This window comes from Rhopalosiphum padi, chromosome 1 (genome assembly GCF_020882245.1).
Source record: "Rhopalosiphum padi isolate XX-2018 chromosome 1, ASM2088224v1, whole genome shotgun sequence".
Taxonomy (NCBI): Eukaryota; Metazoa; Arthropoda; class Insecta; order Hemiptera; family Aphididae; genus Rhopalosiphum; species Rhopalosiphum padi.
In genome coordinates, this window is record NC_083597.1 from 14,641,645 (window position 1) to 14,665,616 (window position 23,972).

The 23,972-nt window shown below is 26.2% G+C and overlaps 4 protein-coding genes across 6 annotated transcripts in view; 1 reads left to right on the forward strand and 3 right to left on the reverse strand.

Annotated features, from left to right (window-relative positions):
- The window catches only part of LOC132922465 (5'-AMP-activated protein kinase subunit gamma), a 41,482-nt gene extending 36,405 nt beyond the window's left edge, over positions 1-5,077 (reverse strand). For 2 of the 3 annotated variants that reach the window (XM_060986024.1, XM_060986007.1), the window contains exons 1-3: positions 4,823-5,077; positions 4,416-4,682; positions 669-1,033 (exon numbers count right to left, since the gene is read on the reverse strand). In XM_060986024.1, coding sequence (XP_060842007.1) covers positions 669-1,033; positions 4,416-4,572 — 522 coding nt within the window. In that variant the 5' untranslated portion in view covers positions 4,573-4,682; positions 4,823-5,077. The remainder of the gene's footprint in view (positions 1-668; positions 1,034-4,415; positions 4,683-4,822) is intronic. The other variant, XM_060986015.1, reaches the window with a different exon arrangement.
- A 258-nt stretch (positions 5,078-5,335) lies between these two features.
- Positions 5,336-12,719, forward strand: LOC132922480 (protein phosphatase 1 regulatory subunit 37). The gene is made up of 9 exons (XM_060986037.1): positions 5,336-6,113; positions 6,200-6,444; positions 7,365-7,484; positions 7,554-7,704; positions 7,935-8,064; positions 8,151-8,286; positions 8,432-8,620; positions 9,435-9,560; positions 9,670-12,719. Exons 1-9 carry the CDS (start codon positions 5,924-5,926, stop codon positions 10,567-10,569), a joined length of 2,187 nt encoding a protein of 728 aa, XP_060842020.1. The 5' UTR covers positions 5,336-5,923; the 3' UTR covers positions 10,570-12,719.
- A 2,049-nt stretch (positions 12,720-14,768) lies between these two features.
- On the reverse strand, positions 14,769-16,270 carry LOC132922497 (small ribosomal subunit protein uS10m). The gene is made up of 4 exons (XM_060986060.1): positions 15,966-16,270; positions 15,694-15,824; positions 14,985-15,186; positions 14,769-14,917 (listed from the first exon to the last, which is right to left on the reverse strand). Exons 1-4 carry the CDS (start codon positions 16,122-16,124, stop codon positions 14,858-14,860), a joined length of 552 nt encoding a protein of 183 aa, XP_060842043.1. The 5' UTR covers positions 16,125-16,270; the 3' UTR covers positions 14,769-14,857.
- A 3,973-nt stretch (positions 16,271-20,243) lies between these two features.
- Positions 20,244-22,940, reverse strand: LOC132932190 (uncharacterized). Its single transcript, XM_060998444.1, has 3 exons — positions 22,815-22,940; positions 21,759-21,894; positions 20,244-20,464 (listed from the first exon to the last, which is right to left on the reverse strand). The coding sequence occupies exons 1-3, from the start codon at positions 22,938-22,940 to the stop codon at positions 20,244-20,246; spliced, it is 483 nt and encodes a 160-aa protein (XP_060854427.1).
- Between the last annotated feature and the right edge of the window lie 1,032 nt (positions 22,941-23,972).

Below are 23,972 nucleotides of genomic sequence, written 5' to 3' on the forward strand. Positions count from 1 at the left end.
ACTTTCTTAGAAATTAGTAGTTTTCCAGATTGTAGTACTAAACAGTTATTTACCATTTTTTATAACTAGCTCTCTACCCTTCTATTATATATACAATATACTATTATTCAATCGGTATCCTGCTTACACCATAAAACTTAAATTTTCAAGTTTAAATACATACCAGAAGCTATAAACAATTTCTAAATATTTACATAAATAAGGTATAGGAATCAACTAGAGAATCAACTAATAGATTTTTAAGAAATGTTTAAATAAAAAATTTAATCTTTAGCCAAAAAATACTTAACAATAAATTGTTAGGTGTATTTTTTATATTTAATATAAATACTATAAAATGTTAAAGAAAACATTTTCAAATAACTTCCTATTGTCAGTAAAATTTTTAATCATAGATATTACGATTTCCCTCCCCTACACACACAGTAGCAGGATATTAATTCTAACAGGATTAGTTTTTGAAATTTAATTTAGATTTTTCAAAAATATGTAATAATAGTAAATTTAAGGAGATAATTTAATTAAATTTTAAGTAATACTTACGATTATATATCTGATTAAAAATTAAAATAAATACCTTTATTGCCATAAACAAAAAAATCTTCTTAACCCATACAAATATTTTAAATTCAATAATAACAAGTAAATATAAAATACTTTATACATACTGCTCGACGTTTTGATGTTTCTGCATCATAACGCTTAATCCATACGTCATCCATTGAATCATAATCTAAAGTGGATGTTGAAGATGCTTGAGACTTCATTTCTACCAAATTAACATCAAAAAAGTGTTTATCCCTATGATGTGATGGTGGTGATATTGGAGGTGTAGATTTAGCACTTATATTAGCACTATTCAGTTGGTCGTCTGTTACTGGTGACTTTAAATTATTTTCAATATGTTCATCTTCTTCTTTACATTCTGAAAGACGTCTACCAACAAACTGATGACTTCTTGATGGTAAACGATTAACGTGACGCAAAAAATAATGTTGAAACCAATCGGCGTCTTCTGGACTATCTTGAGCTCCTTTAACAAAAATTTTAGTTGATTGTAGATCATTAATGAAACCAAAAATAACAAAGCATAATAAGTTAAAACTGAAATTGAGTATAAAATGTATAAGTTTGAAGGACCTAATCAAGTAACATAACATACACTTCAATTTAATTTTCATTTAAAAGAGCTCCTCAAAAATATAACTTATACATTTATCAATAAAATTTAAATTTGTGCAATTTTAGAAACTATGAATAAAGCAAACAACATTTTCAAGAAAAAAGATTATATACATATTATACTACAAATCAATTCATATCGAAATCTGATACGGGTCGATAGGTTTCATTGATATACCACATATATAACTTGTTTAACACTCAAAATAGAAACAAAACATATTAATATACTCCAATTTCTTCCTTGAAATTTTTATATTCTATAAATAACAGTCCATTAAATTTATATTAACTTTTCTCAGTTTTGATAGTGCATGCATCTTAATAAAAATGTTATATAATGAAATAACAAAAAAGTAAAACTTTTAAATAATTAATTTTGTCTATTTTTTTCTTTTTATTAACAAATAATTGTATGCATATTTATAACTATGTATTTAAAGTTTTCAACATGTGTTACTCTCAGTCATATCTAATTTTATCATAATAAAATAAAATAGTTATTTAAAATTTTCATATTTCACATAATTTAAATATAATTATACATATATACTCTATAATAAGTCCAGTGAGAGAATATCACGTTAAATAACGAAATTCAGTTTTTCTCCACATTCCTGTGCAACGCCCTACTATAGTTAAGTTGGAATTAATAGTAGTACGTCACGTTAGGATACAGAGAATCGGCATGTTTTTTTTTACTGAACAGTATATAAGATGTAACAAGACTATTTGACAAATTTCCATTACAAATGTTACTTTATTTGTTAAATAGTCCTGTTACACCCTGTATAGCTATAATTGATATTAATATCGTCAAAATATAATTTACATTCAAAATTCTTCTAATGGAAGGTTTCATTACTCTAAGAATATTTAACTTTTCTACGCCACATTAATTTATTGTTTCACATGATAATTTTATATATAATAAAAATGTTCATAATTAAAACAGATTATGTGATAAAAAAAAAAAAGATCATCTGTTTAAGAATTTAAGACAATTTATTTAAAACCTAATAACTATAGATACAGGACGATTTTTTTTATCGAATAACTCATTATTTTGATAACTATTAATGTTTTTACATAATTTACAGTCAAAATAAAAAAAATTATGGTAATTAAATTTTACTTTTTTTAATTTCATATTTTGAAACAGAATATTTTTAGGAGTATTTTGTTACGTAAAAATCAAAATTCAGACAATTAATTTATAAGTTATAAGCATTTGAGGTATAGGTAAGTAGAATGGAAAGGTACGGGTATAACTTGGAAAATATTGTTCCACAACTACTTATTTAAACTTTAAATACTTATCCCATAAACTACTCGTCTGAATTTTGATTTTTAAATATAAAAATACTTCAAAAAATATTTTGCTCCAAAATATGAAATTAAAAATATATGTTGCCATTCAAGAAAGTATTAAAAATATAATTTACAATAAAAAATATTGTTTTATTTTGATTAGAAATTATGTAAAAATTGATTTTTTCAAAAACATTAATACATTTTAAATAATGAATGTTGTTTGATAAAAGATTCACCAACTATATAATATATAAAATTGAAAGAAGCTCTTAATTACAGTTTTTGTGGTCTTATTTTTTGGAAAAAATTTGATAAATTGATTATATAAAATTGACTACAATAAAATAAAATATGATAGTAACACAAATAAATTTATTGCATCTTTCAGAATCTAAAAAAAGCCAAATGGAAAATTTAAAAATTTAACTTTTAGAGCCATGTAAAATTAAACATTAATAATCTATAGCTGCACTCAAATAATGTATAACACTATTTATAAATTACAAAATTCTAACGTTTACTATTAAATTGCATAAATTAAATAATAATAAACTATTAATATTTAGTTATTATCTAATAAGTATCTAATTCATTCATTGAAATAAAATTTGGTACATTCAAAATTTTTGTTTGGTAACACTTTATCAGGCATCATGCATTTAACTAAAACAAAACTCTGTTAGTCAATAATGAGAAATAACAACATATAACTAAGAAGAAATCTTTCCATGTTTTCGTTAATTAATTATATTGGTACTAGAATTTATTACTGAAGTCTTCAGTTTTTATAATATAGTAGCAAAATATGATGGTATACATATATTATCAGTTAGAAATACCAGGAGTCTCCAACCTTTTTTTTTACGATGAGCTAACATTTTTTAATAATAAATTAATAAATTAAAAACAATGAAAACAAATATATTATTTTCAAAATATTAATTAACTTAGGCCATAGGATAAAGACCCCTGATATAAATTAATAAAATATTAAATTTAACAATGAATAGTATCGAATAAGGTAACTAAATTATATTCAGCAATATTACTGATCATTAATTTAAAAACTTCTGGTTTTAAATTTTAATCTTTTGTTTTAATTCATTAAATTTAAAGCTTAATATTGTTTTCATTGTGTTACTTAATAGTTTGAAAAAAAAAATAACAATGGTTCAAACATATAAAATAGATTTAGAATTATAAGTCAACTTATTGACAAGTCTCTAAATCATGTTATAAACATAATATAGGTAGCTAGTATAAGTGTAATCAATAGTTGTATGAAAATATTATGACCTTATATATTTTAAATAAAACTGTTAAAAGTAATGATAAAAATTCGAGTATTTTTACTATAATCTCAGCAACTCCAATTTTATAAAAATTTTCAATTCAAATTGGTATGAAACTTCCAATAAAATTTTTAATATTAAAATATTTTAAAATAACTAACATTTCAAATAGTAACCTATTCATAAATATATAATTAATTAATACATCTTGTAATGTTAAATTGAAATGGAATGTAATAATTCATGATGGTAAAAATTCAAATGATTTTATTTAGGTGTTATAAATTTAGATTTGTTTAGTGTATTATGGTACATGATCTTTTCTTTTGTAATTCTAAATGTATAAATGTATTTAAATATTATGGTTTATCTTATAATAATTTATCAAATATAATTAAGAATACATTAAGAAAAAGTAATGGTTTTATATTTAAACATAAAAGTTAATTTAATAATAGAATCACTGATGTCTACTAGCTATATATATATACCAAATTAAATGAATACAATTTAATTGAAGACCAATAGACCAAAACCAAAACACATGTTTCATATGGACCACCATAAAAGTAGGTAATAATGATCAGCTGTTGATATCTATGTGCAAATTATATTTATTATTTTTACCAAGTATTTCTTTGAGCACTGCCATAGATGATATAGTGTTATAATTAATGGTGTTGTAATTGATGGCAGACACCAAGTCCCCGACTTCATCGTCCTCTTCTTCGCCCTCATCGTCCTGTCCAGTGTTGTTACTTTGCTTCCCAGCTGTTGATGACATTTTCACCTTAATTTCCAATACAAAGCATCGAAACACCAGTGAACATTTTGAAGGAACGAATACCAATCAATAAAAGAATTGCCCCCACAAAACATTCGGTATGGGGATCCCTTTAGAAATGAAACAACACAAGATATTTATATGTATAATAACAAACAAATATGTATACAATGTATATATTACATATAACACATACGGTATAATCGCGTTTATTTGTTTGTCGTATTTTATAACAAAATTTGATATGTACCTGTTTCTTAAAAAATGTGCCGGCCAACCATTATGATCCGAGGCTCTGAAACAAAGCGAGTGAGTAATGGAACACAGTCTGACTCTCGGGCTCTCGGGCTGGACGATGGTCGGTGTAGACCGATCATGAACAGATTGCCAATAAATAAAAAACCTTGCAACAACAGTTTGCTTTACGAAAGCCGAATTATTATTTTATTTTCCCCTGTGTTTTTGTTTTGCCATATCGATGTGCGTGATGAGGGCGGTAAGAAGCTGCGAACCCGGCCAAAAAGATGGCGCCACCGACTATGTTGTTATTGTTCTCATAAGCGATATAACTTGTTAAAGTATTTCTCGGCATTTTAAAAATAGTAAATACAGAATATTTTGTGCAATATACAATCGTCGTCCATCGACACGCACACACGCAATATTTAAACACCCACCACAATCCACAATCATACGTAATGTTTTTTATGGCGAATTTTCGTTTTTTTTTTTTAATCTTCTACGAAACACCAGAGTAGTAAGTTTACACGAGACGCGCAAGCGCAGCTGATGATTATAATTATTATAGCCTGTTGGTAGTGTATACTACTTACCGTGGTTGTGGATCTTATCCGATCGGTCAATTTTACCAACCACTAATCATCGATTATGAATAATATTTTTTTCCTACCGTCGTCGTCCGACTTTTTCGCGTTTGTATTTATTTGTTATTTTATTGGCAATTTTTGCTAACTGATAAATTATTATTATTCTATTTTTCGTCATCCAATCATTTATATCCGGTTTCTTGACGACTAATTTATACATGTATATTACGTGCGTATATATGTATACGGTACGCGAGCGTTGTCGTTTGTTTACGCCAAGTTTTGACCGACACCGAGTGAAGTGCTGCCGCCGCTGTTGACCAGCGACGACAACGACGATGCGTTATAGATGAAGCTCGTTACGCTCGCAGACCACTGCCACCGAAAAAACCTTTTACTTTTTGGCCCTCGCAAACGCGGTCAAACGACAGCAAAATCAGATCCATCAAAAGTATGCACTGCTGCTCCTGCTCCTGCTCCTGTTGCACAATACCATAAAACCAACCGACTGATCAACCACAGTGATGACTGAATGGAAATCCAGATCGTTACCTAGCAATTTCGAAATACTTTCCCTGTCAAATGTGCCAGTCGGTCCGTCGTGTTTACGTTCAAACTCTAAGAAAACATACATCAGTCGCAATGTATCTTTTCCGGACGACGAAAGTCAAATTGTCACTGGCGTTCTCGAAACCATGCATCCTTGGGAATCCAGTAAATAATTTATAATATTATGCCTCTGACATAATTTAGCTTTAGGAACACAGTGTATAATTAAACTTACCTTTTATTGTTCTCAGTGGAAAACGTAACTATTGAGTTACTTACAGCCAAATATAAAGAATCATGTGAAAGACACAACACTAATCCATTATACTCTGTCCTCAATCAAATAAAATCTATAAATACAAATTTGGAGAGAAACGAATGTCTTGATCTTAAAGGTGTTTTATTAACCAATGTCGACTGGGAGAGCCTTGAAGAAATTTTTAAAAGAGTTCAGTTTAGAACTATAAATGTTGAAGCAACTGGATTAAATGATGATGTAAGACAACTTAAATATTTAAATATTATGATTTTCATTAAATCGGTTCTAAACTATAATTTTTAAAATTAATTTCTAGAAAAGTTCTTATAAAATAAGTTTACTAATTAATTATTCCTGCAAGAACTTGATTAGATAGAGTTAATTAGTAAATCATAGCTAGTGCATACCTAACTATTTTTTTTTTTTTTTTTTTTTAATAATAATTTCCTGAGTACTAAACTTTTATAAACTCCCAAAGCAATTCAAACATAAGTTCTAGTATAAATATTAATAGAAAAAATATTACTGTTTTTGCTTGGCAAAGAATAAAAAACAAATATACACATAAAATTAAAATAATTCAAGCTTATAATGCTAATGACTTAATTCAAAAAATTTGAATTAAACCACTATTCATTGTTTATTAATCCATTTTTAATTTATTTAATTATTAATATGAACTTTTTTATTCCAAATTCTATCACTAAGTAAAATAATTTTAACACCTTACATAAATAATAAATTTAATTGTGTAATATATCTTACTGATTTTAAGTCAATATAGTTTTGATAATATAAATTGTTCTGTTTACAATATTATATTAATATTTATATATTATTATATTGAATTAGAATAATGCGATTCTCATTAATTAAAATGTTGTCTTTGATAAACAGGTGATTTAAACCTGTTCAATAAGTACTCTACAGTAGTAATCTTCTAAACATAGTCTAGTCTGTTGAAAAAAAATTTCTAAAACTATGTCTTATTGAGTACCTGTGAATGATTGAACTTTGGAATGTTTTAATAACAGAGATATCTCCTATTTTTCTTTTTTTCTCATATTTATTTTAAAGAACACAATAATTTATTATTGGATATTAATAATAATAAATTTATAAGATAAATGTATTTTAAATTAATTTTTAATTTTTAGACAGCAATTGCATTATTTGATATGTTAGACTTTTATGAATCTGCTATTTGTTTAAACATATCTTCTAACAATGATATTGGCACTAGAGGATGGCAAGCATGTGCTCGTACATTAAAAAAGGTGGATAGTAATTATAATTTAAAAATGAATGCATTTTAAATTTAAATAAAAATTTGAATTTATTTTCAGTCAAAATGTTTAGAAGAATTAGAAGCGAGGAATACAATACTTAATGAGTCAAATATGACTTCTTTAGGTCGTTCGTTAAAATTTGGTTCACAATTATGTGTCTTAAAACTTGAAAATTGTAATCTTGCAGACCGGCCATTAACATCATTAGGTGATTATTTTTAAATACAATGTTATGTATTATTATGTATTATTATATATTTTTATTTAATTATTTTAATTAACTTAAAAATATTTGAACTTAATCAAACAATTTTTAATTGTATAAACCTTGAAGCAATATACCATCTATGAATGATGATTTTTTTTTTTTATTATTATTAATTAAGTAAAAAAAAAAAAAAAAAATTTTATTAAATATATTCTAACAAATTGTTTCAGTTTCTCTAATAAAATTAAATAACACATTAAAAGAACTTTATTTGGGTGAAAATTATTTAAATGAAAACGATGCTAAACAACTTTCAATTTTACTAAAATGTAATACCACTTTGCAGTTGTTGGATTTAAGGTAAACATGTAGATTTTTATAAGTAACACAATACTATACACATTTGGACATATCAATACCTAACTAATTATTATTTCGGATTTTAGCAATAACAATATTCAAAATAAAGGTTTTAAATTACTTTGTGAAAGCATTGTGAATCAAAATTCTCCTTTGACAATTTTAATTGTCTGGAATAATAACTTAAATTCAGAGTGTTCAGAATGTTTGTCAAACTTATTGGTAAATATATTTAATTTTTTTTTATTAAAACATTAGATATAATTATTTATATATATATTTAGAAAGAAATCTTTTATAAATGTATTTAAATGGATTATTTTCCAATCATAATAGTATACTAATTTATTATATTTTTTATTTGTAGGGGGCTGAAACCAAATTAGAAATGCTCAATGTTGGGTTTAACTGTTTACTTGACACCACAGCTAGTGCTATTGAAACGCCATTGAAAAACAACAAAAATTTGGTACGCTTAGGATTGCAAAGTACCCAAATTACTTGTAAAGGAGCTAAATATTTAGCAGAAGCATTGGAAGCCAATACTTCTTTACAAGTAAGTACCCCTTTGTGACTACACACATTCTACAACTAATTCATTTAAAGTAAATATAGTCTTAATAGATATTTATATAGATTTAAAATTATTATAAATAATTATTTAGTATTTAATTTAATCTAATCATAAAACATATAAACTATAATTTATTATTTGCCTTATAAATGTTAGTGATATTACACAAAAACATCATCAAATAAAAATTAATTTTTCAAATATATATACTTTAATATTTTTAATTTTGTAACTGTTGAACTATTATAGATGTATACTAGTGGCTTTTTAATATATATGGGTATGTACTTATCAATGTTAACTGATCCATCATTTTCATAAATTTGTCACAAAAAATTGAACTTCCTGTTGAAAGAAAAATAATAATTAATTATTACTTAAAAGTTGTAAAAATGTTCTATATTTATTTATCATTAACCAAAGATAAATATCTCTGTTCTAAAAATGACTTAAACAATAATATTATTATAATTATATCTATAAATATTTTTATTTACATGCCACAAATTCTTAAATATTTTAATTTAACGTTTATTACACATTAGTTAAAAAATGTATTATATTTTAGTTTTATAATAGTTTATCTATGTATCAATCACATGAATACTATTATAAACCTGCTAGTTTAAGTTATGTAAAGTATATCACTCCTGTGTATAAGGATAATCAAATTAGTTGTTATTATAAATTATAACTTTAAAAAAAGTAGTCTTTAGTTTTGTATTTAGAAATGTCATTAGATGTGTTTTTACATTTTAAACCTCCTTATCTATTGTAATATTGTTCGCTTTTGCAGAGATTAGATTTACGTGATAATAATATTGAAGTTGAAGGGCTGAGAAATTTGAAAGAGTCCATTTCAAAAAATTTTAGAATTACACGCCTAGATTTAGATCCTCTGCCACGTAACAAATATGCAGCTGTAAGATATTGTTTTTATGTCTTATAATAATATTTATTTTAATGTAGTATTAATTGTATGTACAAACATATTAACTATTTCAAATTATTTATTTATTTAATTAATTTAGGACACAACTAAAGAGTATACAAATTTAACAGAGCAGATCAAACAAATGTGTGAAGAAAATGAAAAAAAACATTGTAGTAAACAAATTGACGACAATCTACTTGACCAGATAACAGATGAATCTAACATAACCAAAGCTATCAAAATACCAAATGTAGATTCTAGAAAGATATCTCTCACGTGTGAATCACTAATGATGCAGTATACTTCACTTAAAAATCCCAATTATCTAGGTTCTGACGATTACTCCCCTATGTTGCGAGGAAGTAGTGGTAGATTAAGGAGTCCTGCTCCCAGTCCTATACACAGCCCAATTGCTAGTAGTCCAATGTGTAGTCCTTCATTAACGTCTACACGAAATCGTTTTCACGTGTCTAAAGTTTCTGAACAAAAACAAAAAGAATGTCGATTTAAGGTCACCAAATTAAATAATTTAAATGATAAAGCACCGACAGCTAGTAACGAATCATTATCCGATGACTCTTTTGGTCCTACTAATTTGGAACTCACAGTTGATAGTTTGGATTTGTGCAAACATAAAAATGACACCAAAAAAGAAGATCAAAGAACTAGGAAAGTATCTTGGGTTATGGGTTCTCGACCTTTGTTGACTTCATTGCAAAACATTACCTCAAGTTTGGATCATGCCACCTCATCTGGAGTTGACAAGCTTCTCAGTTTATTCAGTCCTTTTTCTAGTGCGGATAAATCCTCAGCATCTATCGACACAGTTGAATCTAATGATTCTGTTTTTGAATCAGATCACGAATCAAAAAAACCAGTCACACTGGATCAAGCAACTTGGCCACCAGTATTTGGAAGCTTGAAAAAAACCACTTCTATCTGCAGGCCGTTGTCAGACAAAGGTAGACGTAGTCTAAGCGATTTACGTACTTTTTAAATTTGAAGTTAGAGAGGTAGTAACCATACACAAGCAATGATACAAGTAGATCAAATGCATTTAGGTTGTTTATTTATATTGTAAGGTCTCCCCTCAGAGCAAATCTCGTTTACAGTAGTATTTTTTACAAACTACATTGTGATTCACAAGCACATGAGTACAAATTTTGTTTTTATCATTGTTGAACAATTTATAAATATTTATGCGATCGTTTTTAGTTGTTAGTGCTATATGTATAATTTTAAAACACCCTTAAACAAACATACAACTACTGTAACGAGAATTCATATAAAAATTGATTTACATTATCTGGTGTACAAACAACTGCGGACTTGAAATCATTTATAATATATTTAAAGAAAAATAATGATTACTTAAGATTATATCAGAAGAATTTGTACATTTTAATATAAAATCAAATTTGAATGTTTTCCCATTCAAAATAATATATTGAATTCAAATATTAGTTTACTAATTAATACAATTTCTCTGTGACTAATATATTATTACTGTGCTTACGTTTTATTAATTGGTTTCTTGTCCAGTGGTGTTTTAAATTAATGAACTGGTCTCAGTGTGATTACAATTTAATTTTAGGTACTTATAATGCATATAATAACATTAATATAATATTAAAAGTTACCAACCAGTGTTTTAAACAAATGGAACAAAAAGATAATCATATTATTGTTATATTATATACATGGCTAGTTGGTATCTCTTCTGTACTATTTAAGCACAAATTTTTTTTAATATTATAGTTTCTTGAGTTCACTTGTCAATTCTTTACGTTTCAAATTAAATCAAAGTATCATGTTTTTTTTTCTCAACTTGTGTTGTTTTAGTCATCTAATCGTTAAAAGTGCAATAATCTATGTCTGGATTCAACATATAAAGCATAAAATGTTTACAGGCATTTGGGAGTTAATAATTACCATGATTTTGTTTACAGCATACTATTATGAATACTTATTTTTTCTGAGTTTGTTTATTTACAGAAAAACATTGTTACAGTTACATATATTATTTTCTATTTTTCTTCTTTTTCCGAATTCTTGGATATTTTTATTGACTGTGATTTTTATCTTGGGTTTTTCTTTGTGATAATTGTTTTTAATAATCATAAAAATGAATAATGAATATATATATAATATACTGTTTTTTTTTTTGTTCAGTTACTTAAATTTTATTGAAACGAAAATATTCCAAAGACTGACATTTTCCAAACAGTATTTGGAAAGACTTAAAAGTCAATTTATCCATTAAAAAAAAACTTAACTCTCATAATATCATATATTTCTTTACAGGTGCCATTTTCTTTTACTTTATATAATGTTTAAGTCCAAACTAGTTGGAAAATATTGTTACCAAATTTACTATCAGATAATTATTAAATAGTAGTTAGTCTATATATTACATTAGAATTATGTATAGTTTAAAATATATTATAAATGTAGCTTTAGCGTACTTAACTTAAGAGGTTTATTAATTTTTCTATTATGTTTTATAATATTGAACGAACATATGTGTTCTTATGATAAATAAAGTTGCTACATATGTTTATGACCTTTGCATTTAAAATTAACGCTCTTGTCGCGACATGTTTATATAATATTATGTTGTTATTTACATATTATTTTTTGTTATTTCGAAAGAAGAAAAATTATTACTATGTTAAACTACGTCCTTTTTAGTTTTTAAACTATTAAAAATTTATTACTTTACTTAAAGTTTATTGTATACATTACACATAATATATAAAAACATACATATTGATTTCTGTTATTTTTATTTTTTTATGGGGTTGTCTAAAATAATGTTATGGACACAATTATGTTATTTAAACAGATTAAATCTTATCGTTATTATATATATATATAAATAAATATATTCTGTAGAAAAAAATCCTAATAAATATATATATTTATGTACGGCACACAACTTGTATTGTGAAATCACGTGTGTCAAAATTAAGACAAATTTAAATCAGAAAATGTTTACAAGTCTGTGTATTATACAACACAATAATATAATATTGGAAAAAAATAAAGAATATAATGTAGATTGTTACTCATTGTAGTGGTTTTATTCTTTGTATTTTTACGCCTATTGCTCTTAAATGAAGTTTAATTAAATGTTTGTACACTGGAGCCCGAGTTTTATTATTTAAAAAAAAATAAAATTTAACTCAATTAAAATAGGTTGCTTCTATGCTGTACACAATTTGAGTTAAGTATGTCTTGTTATTGATTAGGTTACTATGATGGGTATGTAAAATTTGAATTAAATAATATATCATATTATCATTGCATACAAATAGCAATTTTGAATGGAGGTGGTCTGTCTATTATTTTACTAAGTATATTTTATCATACATTAATATTGCTATTATAGTAATTATTTTACTATTAATAATGTGGTATCAATAGACAATAGCTTAAAATTATCTAAATATTTATTTTGAAAATGTCATCGAGTATACTAAAATATAATAATATAAATAAAAACTTTAAATAGCAATGAAATAAATAAATATACATACTTGAATACATCTCATGTGGGATATTGTATTTGAAATTTCCAAACTTGACCTAACATAATTTTATATTGCCATTTTGCCGTTTATAAAAAAAAAATGATCGAAAATTTCAATATATTTACAAATAGCTCAAAAAAAAAAAATACTATGTATAGATAATACTAACATAAATAATTGGTGAAAATATCTAATTTTTTATTTCGAATTACAATTTAAAAATAATAAATATCAAAATATTACTAAACTAAGTATAAAAAATCTAGTTTTTCAAAAATTATAAATGCAAGTATTGAGAATCTTTTACTTTTGATCCCCACAATGTCAACTAAATTCACATTCTTAACTTTCTGCCAGTAAGGTATTAAAAATAAAAATTCGATCTTTACTGTTCCAAAAAGTGATTTCAGATACTAAAATAAAAACACATTTTAAAATCAACACATTTATTAATGTTCATAATCCAAAAATAAAAATTAATTGTCTAAATATTTTTCCATTTATATACAATGCGATCCATCAACATTCAAAACCCAATTTTCAAAGAAATTTGATTTATAAATTTATAATTTATAATTGTATTAATATTTCCAATAACAAAAAAATGCTTGCCAAGTCAAAGATCGACAAGTAAACTTTCTTGATTTTCAATTTTTAGAAATGTATTAATTGTAACCAATATGTATTTTATTTTCATTTTCATTTAATGAGATAGATCTCTGAAACCGGAGAGCGTATTTTGTTGTTTGGGGTCTTGTTAAATTCACATTGGCTAGGAGAAGTGCAGTGAAGATTTTCAGAACTTTATCTTTTAAAAAGCTTCAAAAAAAAATTAAAACACATTGTATTGGCGTTTTTTATGTTTTTCAGCATTATAGCTTTGTAGTGAGTTAACGATTGAAGATAAAGTTCTGAAAATCTTCACAGCACTTCTCCTAGCCAATGTGAATCTTACAAGATCTTAATTATCAAAATCCATTCTCCAGTTTCGGTAATCTACAACGCTAAATGAAATTCTAGCAAAAAAATAACTATTTTTTTAACTGTGAAAAATAAATAATTTTTTTTGAAAATTTTTAATCTTAGATTTTGTATCTACTTGATAATCCCTTTTTTAATGAGCTATCAACCAACTTTTTAGCTATAATAGCATTGGAGAAAAGTTAAAAAATATAAATTTTAGGACTGTTCATGCTGATGTTTTTGTGGACTCAAATCGTTATACCGCTTGGATGTGATATCTCTCATTAATATTTTATGTTAAAGCTAGCTTAATTATCCACCTACTCATTACAACCGAGTTACATTTTTATCATTTTCATATTATCAAAAATTCAGACTTTTTTCATTTCAATTACCATACTTACTTGATTAAAAATCAAGAAAGTAAAAATTTCAGATCTAATAAATCCTTTTTGTTGATTATAATCTATTTTTAATGCATACTTTTAAGTTTTAATGCTATAAGTTCCAAACCCTGGTAATAATTAATAAGTATAACTGTTTTTGACATAACTTGGACTATCTTAATTTATCTCTACATGTACATTAATAACAGCTGATATATATTTGAAGTAATTGTATTCAATATATTTAACTGTAACAATGTAACATGAATATCCTTTAAAAATAGTAAGTTACGACAATAATGAAATCAGTCAAATTTAATTTATAGATTTTACTATATAGAAACTGTATTACATAAAAAAAATGTTTCAACATTAACAACTAAGAGTAATGTATATATATTATTTAAGCCATTTCAGACGCCATATGTGATGAAACACTTTCAGGAATATTTTCTAAAAGTACCTGCAAGAATTTTTAAAATATTTATCATTAAGGTTAATATAAATTAATTAAGATTCAAATAACTCACTTTGGTTACTTTAAGTGCAACTCCTTCAGGTAAATTTCTCTGAACATATTCCAAAAAGGTTTCCGCAGTAGAACCAGTAAGCTTATGGAAATGAATGAATCTAAACCACGTTCTTACTTCATACTGTACTCTACACCTTTTATGCACGTGAATAGAACGTAATAATGTGTACCGCTCATGATGGGCTTTACGTGGTGACCAGCTAAAATAAAATTGTACATCATCACAAGTTCACAACATTTCATAATAGTATTAATTCTAAATTAAATACTAGAATATAACATGATTAAGAAAATTATTCTAAGTCATTATCTTCTCATCAATAATTAAAACCTACAATATTTCATTTTTATGCATTAACACTGTATAATATATCAACTATAAATGTATCAATGCCCAATGTTTCTAATAATCTTGGGTATTAAACATTATTTTTTAAAAATAATTATTTAATAGATTATTTTGCTAAGAAGATAAATTTAAAATTCTATAGTGAAGTCTGAAAGTGTTGATTTTAAATTTTCACCTTTTATAGGTAAGTCACAAAATCCATTTTTATCTCTTTTACATTTTAGATACCTAATAAGGACATGGTAGATAAAAGGGCACCAACACTTCTTCAATATTATAATACAAAAATATTTATCACTTGTGATGTGATTATGTTTTAATATACCTTTACATTTTATTTATCAAGTTAATAACATACCATTTACCGACTTGAATTCCTAGTTCATTTGCAGCCATTGTTGCAAATTGAGTGTAACTACGCAATACTGCACGATCGTTGCTACGACATTCAAATTCTATGGTTTTGTATAATTTATCCAGTTCTTCATTCTAAAATTATAAATGTGTGAAACTAAGTTCAGTACTTAAGTAGGTATAATATTATAAATATAATGAAGACGATGGTCGAGAGTGATCACTGATCAGAATGACAACTAATATTTGCTGTTTAATCATTATAGTATATATTACCTGAGTAGTAACAGCAGCAAAATCATTTTGGTCAATTTTACTCTCCTCGGATCTTTGAGGCTTGGCGCAGAACCATCTTGTAGATAAATTAAAATTAGAAGGCACTAATGCTGAAGTTTTTCTACTGCTCATCAATAAGGTTTTTAAGAAAGTCGTCATTATTTTGTGCCGTCGTCAACCGTTGAATATGAAAAATTACATTAAGATCATACAGCACGACTTACTCACAGTTATAGAGTAATGTATAATATTCTCAGTCTACGTTCTCACACTTCAGTACTCACGAAGTCACGATTATTCTTATTTTTTTCTTTATCATTATCACACATTTGTTATCATAATTAGTTCTATCTTCTTTCTTTTTTTAAATGAGTTTTTGTGGAGATAACAAACCAACGAAAACAAACGGTTAACGGACTGTTAACTTTCAACTTATACTATGAAGTTTGTTCATCGCCAAAACGTTCAGAAAAGAGATTTGTATAAAAAATGTACATTTTTTAAACAATGAAGTAATGAAATTGAAAAATAGGTAAAATTCTATATTATAATAATAATATTAATATACCTTCTATAATATAGAATCTATTAATCTATATAACATTTTACATTGTACTTGTAACTTGTTAAGGCCTTTAATTACTATATATAATTTGTTATTGCCTTATTGGTGATTACTTAGTAATTACCTATTTCCATAATTTTGAAGTTATTTGTAATTAAAAATTACCAATCAATTAAAAAATAAAAATGGATAATACAAATGATTTGTTTATAAATAGTGCGAGAGATATGCTTCGTATAGAGAACAATTCTCTCCTTTTGGTTCTGAGCTAATAAAATATGCGAGTGTCGAATGATGCAACTAATATTTTCTTTTCGCATATTTATATCGCCATTACCAGATACCTACCACTGACTATTTACTATTTAGTTAGGTACAACTTACTACTTACTATTACTATTTAGTATTTAAGTACCTACCTATACAAACTATACGATTACAAATCACATTTTTTTCATTTATTTCGAAAATATTGCGGGCTGTGGGCGGAATTACCTCATTTCTTACTTCTCGGACAGTAAAAATGTCACCAAATGATGGTGATGATAATGAATAATGATAGTAACTTTACATCATCCGCCTTTGAAGGTATGGAGTTCACAATTATTATTTATTCGTGATGTTTTTTAAAATAGTTGATACTTGATAGGAAACTATAAAGTTTAGGGATAATATTTCCACGCCGGACATAATATTACCCTTTTGTTATTCATTATTTTGGGTCGGTTGGAGTATTTGTATTTTTAGCTAATGCAAAGATTTAATTTTAAAGAACACTTCTAATATTTCAATATTCAGTGTTTATATTATATACTGCATTAAAAATATTAATACATTTTCCACCGTGAGCCGGTATAATAAAATAATAATTAATGAATACGCGTTTTTCTTTAAAATATTTATTTATTTTCATAATCCCGAATTTTAAACATTTTATAATATTATAATATTATGCTACAATAACGAAAACTTTGTTATATTATACCGTAATAATAATAAGCGATTTACGAATGTACCTAGAAGTGTTAATTTCTATTGGCAGGGAAGTCGGCGTACCATCCGTACGAGCCTAACGGGCCCGTGTGTGCACCAAAATCGACGTAACCGCTTCCACTACGGCGTTGCGCCGCTGCCTTGGGTTCTTTTGATTTCGCCGGATTTCCGACGGTGAAACACGCAAACAGCTGCAGCCAAACGAAAACCACAACGATCATGTACTGGAACGTGTTTATCTGCATTCTGCAAACGAATTATTAAGTATAAAATATTACTGAAAATTGCAATAATGATTTATAATGTATTAACAAGATTTTCTCGAAATCATTTTCGTATAATATTAATACTTAGGTTACTACGGTTTACATAATAAGGGCAAAAGGTAGTTGGTAAGTACTAAGTAGGTACAGGTACCTAAGAGGTGCTTACGTTTTTTCCAAAAATAATATTTTAGAACTACAAAAGAAAATTTTTTCAAACGTAGGTACTTATACACATTCGAATCATTATTTCGTGGATTATAGATTCAAGAATTAAAATCGTAATAACTATATTAACACATTTCGAAAACCACGTTGTATAAGACGACATATACAGTACGAAACTACGAAACTATAATCATGGCCGACGAGAGGGTGGGGCAGAAGGGTCCAGAGCCTCGGGGCCTGGACCTCTGGGGGGGGGACGGTTAGATTAGGTACAAAATAAGTATTCATGTATAAGTAAAACGTAAAAGGGCCCGAAGTTGATCAGCCCTGGGGCCCACCAAAGTTCTCGCCGGCCCTGAATATAATAAGTAATAACTGCTCGTAAATATACTCGTATAGTCCGTATACACCTATCTTTATGTTATATGTATATAAACATGGAAGTACCCATAAGACTAAACATATTATAATAAACAGATTTATAGATAAAAATAGGTAGGTATCTACTTAGTACCTGTGACCTGATTATCTAATATATAATATATTTAGAAATAAAGTACCTATACACTACAGTGTACAGAGTTGGAATAGTCATAATTCATAAGAATGTAATATATATGTATATTTCACCATATTAGTGTCTATCGTGTAACAAAATGATGATTTTCCTAATTATTTTTATTTTATTAAAAACTTTGTGCGGAAATTATTTGATTGTAGATTGTAATGATGATTATAAGTAACGTAATAACATGTACTATGTAGTTAAGTATAAAAAAATAAAAATGTATTCCTCGATAGTTATGTAAAGACTAAAGGTATATGACCCGAAAACAACAAATTAGCGCCTTAACTAAGTGTTATATTATCACGACTCGATCGAAGAAGATCTGTTTGAAGATATTTAAGCTTAAATTAAACTGTTGAAACTATTACAGATTAGTCATATTAGTGATGTATAATATATATATATATATATATATTATATTTCATAATATCATTAATACTATAGTACCATATTCTTACTTTATATGAACCATATGCAGAAAAATAACTACTATAGGTAGGTTACTGGTTATACTCTATTCTATTATAGTAATATACTAATACACATGGTTATACTTACGTTAACTTGTTTTATGAATGGTTGCAAGCTTAATATTGTATGATGTATGTAGGCAGCAATAATGTTATATGCGTGTTACATGTAGTACCTGCAAGTATTTTAGTAAAAGTGACAATGTCTTGTACACCATCGAAACAATTGTGTGTTTGTATTCAATGTGATAAAAATTGGTTCAAAATACTTTCACTAATTCCATTGAACTGTGTAATTGTTCCGTTTTTATAAATCGGGGAAAAGTATTGTTTTTTTATACACACTGCAGTGGTTTATAGGAAAATTATTAGCGGAAACAATAGCGCATATTATTGTAGCTTATTAGTTATTATAATATATAGATATAATATGATTATTGATTTATATTTATATATGCCATAAATTGGATATAAATATTAAAATATACTATAAATTGTAAATTTATATAATGTACCCGTATTCGTCATGTATAAATATATTAACCAATTAGCCATAGATTATGTGTATTTGAAATTTAGTTTCTTAATATAAATATTATAAAAACGCAATTATCAGCTAAGCACTCTGCCACTCTGGTATACGTTGAGGCTGTTGAAGGAATACACTGTTAAAATTATAAAGACATAGCGAGATATGGTGAGTCTATAGTCATGTACTCGTATATATTAATCTTTACGATTTTCAAAAAATATCTAAAATAATATACTATTATAATTTGACGAATATTGGAATATAACCTTTAACTGAAACGGTCACGCGCGATGGTCATACGCGGTGGGGTCATTGGCGGAAATCGGTAACCTCTAAAATTAATAATATTTAAATCTTTAAATCAGTTTATAGTCTCCTTATATATTCTAAATTTATTTTCATGAAGACATGGGTCTATACTCTGTATTAGGTACCTAACCCATTCAACTACACGGTTACACAAAGTTAAGTATCCAAAATGCCTCAATAAAACTACTCCTTTTTGTTTTTTCTAATTTTGTTTTAGATACATCAATTATTTCAAAAATACAATTTATAGAGAAAGGGGTGATTATCATATGATATCACCACTAGGTAGTCTTTAAATAGTATATAACTGTGTTCCTTAAGATATAATTAAAAATTCAATAAATTAGAATTAAAATTAATTTATTATTAAAGGAAAACACGTTGTATCATATACTTTCTACTGGTGGAAATCACGATCGATGAACGCGGCGGTGGCTTCCTAGTCCGGCCGCAGATAAACACGGTCTATTGCATATGTTACATACAAAATTCAAACGTGCGACGACGTGCCGATTATTAATAATATGACGAGAACCGTCATCAAGATCGATAATGCTATTGCATGTCGCTGTTGATGCTGCTGCTGCAACATCGGTATTACTGTGTTCTTCCAGCGACACAGGAGTCTCGTCTTTAAAACATTAAAATATCCATCACGTATAGAACACAATTATACTATTATTATATATTTGGTATCATAATTACCATAAAAATGGAAAAAAAATTGATATGAAATTTAATATTAATATATATATATATATATATAATTATATAAGTTGTCAAGTTGATGAAATTTATATTAGGTATATATATACTATAACTATATAATACATTAATACTATATACTGTACGTCGTGTATATCGTTTGCAGTTTAGGAATATATTATGCCTAACGTAAACCTAAGCTTAAAAAAAGGGTGGGCAAGTGAGTATCGCTCTGCTATATAGAAGAGTTGGAGAGTAGATCACTATAATGGATGTATTAAATTTGAACGCAATGACAGGTATCATTGTATATTTGTATATGAAAAACAATTCTGAACGGAGATGTTAGTCTAGGATATATATATAGGTTATCACACGTTATTTCGTAAAACATTAAATTTCATATGCTCATAAATTTTTTTCTATATTGACATTTGACGCTAGATTTTTTTTAACAGTTATTTGAAAAAAAAGTTATGGAGAACCTTGAATTGGATTTTTTAACCTCGGGTATAAATCACAAGAATTTTATGAATTTTCAACTTTAAAATTCCTTGCAAATTTTCGAGATTTTCACATATTTTATAAACATTAGAACTTTAAATGCTAATAAACAAAAATTGTGATTCACGATTCTTGATTTTTTTTTTTTACTATGATAAGTACAACTTATATTAAACTTTGTATAAAATTTTAAAGATTTTTTGAATGCCAAATTTTTTTTATCGGCATTTCAAAAAAAAAACTTAGAAAAATTGAAAATTTCAATAGTATAAAAATTTAATTTCAAGTATTTATAATGATTCGTTTTTGAGTTACAGCAAAATAAAAAAATTGATTTTGTCAAACTGGTTATGCGTAAAAATTCCCGTTTTTTCTTTACTTTTTTAGAGTTTTTCCTGACGCTTTTGAAAACTACTGAAATTTTTTTACTTTTGACTCCCCAAAGTGTAGTTTGATTTTGAGATTTGATTAAATTTAAATTTTAGACTTAAAAAGAGAACAAAAAATATGCAGTCAGGAGTTGGATATTTTTCTTTTGATTTTTGAAGGTGAGATAGGTTTCTGGCAGATTGTCGGTTAACCATTCGTCTTCAAGGATGTTTTAAGCATGATGACATTATTCATAATTGTACTATATAGAAGATACCACGATATTGAAACTATTCTAATTGCCTCCCACACAAACTAACAAATAACAAAATATCACATTTATTTACTTGAATTGTTGGCTGCACGAGTATCTGCATCATTTCCGATGATTGCGTATTCCACTTTAGATTCAAGCATGTGATTTGATAATAAAAAATTTAAAACGGTTTTTATGATTGGCTGTTTTGCACTCAAGTGATTATTCTAAATTAATTATAATAAATATTTTATTTTTTAGTAAAAGTTGAGTGGTTTTCTATTTGAAATAAACTTAGATATAATATAATAAATAATTAAATGATTATACACGTAAGCAGAAGCACAAATTAGTTGTTACTTATTATGGGGCGGGGGTAAAACAAAATTATTCATCACCCGCCTATATGAAAGAAAAATACATTTTCATTATATCGTATCTACCTAATACTGTAAGTTATGTAATATAAGTGTATTGATGTATGCTTATTGTTTTGTCTAAAAATTAAACATCGAAAATCTATTAATTGCTTCCCTTGGCTTGCATCTCTAGATTTGTCCCTCTAAACGTAAAGTTTATAATTTTATACATATCCCATCGTTGTTTTACTTATTTATTTTCTTTAAGACTTGCTAAAGATCGAATTGTAATATTTTATGTTTAATTGTATATTATATAAAAAGTGTTATAGGTACTTTGGAATCATATAAAATGTGTAAAAATCAAAAATTAATATACTTATACTTTATAATATAGCCATATGGAACAACGATATTACGATTGCGATGAGTTTAATAGTTTAAATAATGATAATAGTCAACATAAAAAATTAAAATGATGTTGCCAAATTATAATGACAATTGAAAATTAATTAATAAATAATAAATTAATTTATATAAATAATTTAGAACAACTGTTTTATTTTTTCAATTTTTTCAATATTATAATATGTATTTATTGTATTTAGGTATAAACAATATAGTTTACAATAAATAAAAGGTATTAATTTAATATGTCATACAAACGAATAATTAATTTGCCCTTTTATGCATTTGTACGAAGCACTTGTAACTTTATCACTTATTAAGTTATAATATTTAGGTATATAATATTATATAAATGCTTCATAGACGTAGATTTGTTATACCATGATATGATCGGTAATTGATTGCTCATCAGGATTGGATATTAAAACAATTGCTCTAAAAACTGCTCGTACGTAGCATGCAAAACACGTTAAATTTGGACAAAAACATGGCATGTATGATGTCATATCTTAAAGTAAACGTAGTAAGATTTAATTAAAGTGAATGATTGGGTTGTTTAATAAATTGTTAGATTACAAAAATAACAAATACAAAGTAAATTTGACAATAATTAACGTTTTACAAACAGTTTTCCGTTTGGTTTTGTGTGTATATATAATATATATCAGCCAGAAAATGTAAACTACAAAATATTTTTAAACATAATTAAACAAAATAAATAAAAATATTATTAAATCTATTTCTTTTACAAGAAGTAAATGAAGAATAAGTCAAGAAAAAAATTAAGGTCCTCAGAGTTGATTATTTAGTGAGTTATAGCTGTGTAAAATATTACAACTTTAAAATATTTATAACTCACTTTAAAATGATAATATCAATAAAAGCATATGACATTTTCTAGATAATATTTTTACCTTTAAATTTAATTATAGGTAAATTTACTCTAATAGCTAACATCACAAAATGTGTTCTACTGAACGCAAATTTGTTATGATCTATATTAGCAAGACAGAAACAACACGTCATGTGGGTATAACGTCATCTTAAGGAGCAAATCATTGGCAACTTAATTCACATATCGTTTCGGCATCGCACAATCTTATAAGTGTGTACTGTGTAGACGTGTAGTATAATGTGTAAATGATTATTAGTGTTTGAGAATCCCCTCTATTGGCTCTATTACTTCTGTACAACATTATACAGCCCACGTCGAACTCTGATTTTTTTATTTTACGAGTATAATAATTGTATTAAATAATTTGTAAAAATAAGCTTTTTTTATGTTATCTTTTTTAGACATACTTATTATAAAGTTTGAGTTCGATGCGGGCTGTAGAATATTTACATAAAAAAAAAGTTTAAGAAATTTGGTTGATTCTAAAGGGCTGTATTATTATTTCTGTAGTGTATTTTGAGGACTACCAACAAAATGGTATTGGCACTGGGTGCCTTAAGTTCATAAGATGTTCCACGGATATAGCATAGACGTATAGTTTATTTACTTATGACAATTCTATACTAATTAGTAATTATTAATT

Excerpts from the sequence above, each read along its gene's own strand:
- LOC132932190 (XM_060998444.1), bottom strand. The coding sequence starts at position 22,940 with ATGACATCATACATGCCATGTTTTTGTCCAAATTTAACGTGTTTTGCA. Across the intron at positions 21,895-22,814 it reads CAATTACCGATCATATCATG|AATAATCACTTGAGTGCAAA; the intron begins GTATAACAAATC and ends TAATTAATTTAG. Across the intron at positions 20,465-21,758 it reads TCGTGCAGCCAACAATTCAA|ACGAGACTCCTGTGTCGCTG; the intron begins GTAAATAAATGT and ends AATGTTTTAAAG.
- LOC132922480 (XM_060986037.1), top strand. The coding sequence starts at position 5,924 with ATGACTGAATGGAAATCCAGATCGTTACCTAGCAATTTCGAAATACTT. Across the intron at positions 8,065-8,150 it reads TTGCAGTTGTTGGATTTAAG|CAATAACAATATTCAAAATA; the intron begins GTAAACATGTAG and ends TTCGGATTTTAG. Across the intron at positions 8,621-9,434 it reads AAGCCAATACTTCTTTACAA|AGATTAGATTTACGTGATAA; the intron begins GTAAGTACCCCT and ends TCGCTTTTGCAG.
- LOC132922497 (XM_060986060.1), bottom strand. The coding sequence starts at position 16,124 with ATGACGACTTTCTTAAAAACCTTATTGATGAGCAGTAGAAAAACTTCA. Across the intron at positions 15,187-15,693 it reads GGAATTCAAGTCGGTAAATG|CTGGTCACCACGTAAAGCCC; the intron begins GTATGTTATTAA and ends ATTTTATTTTAG. Across the intron at positions 14,918-14,984 it reads TTGCACTTAAAGTAACCAAA|GTACTTTTAGAAAATATTCC; the intron begins GTGAGTTATTTG and ends AAATTCTTGCAG.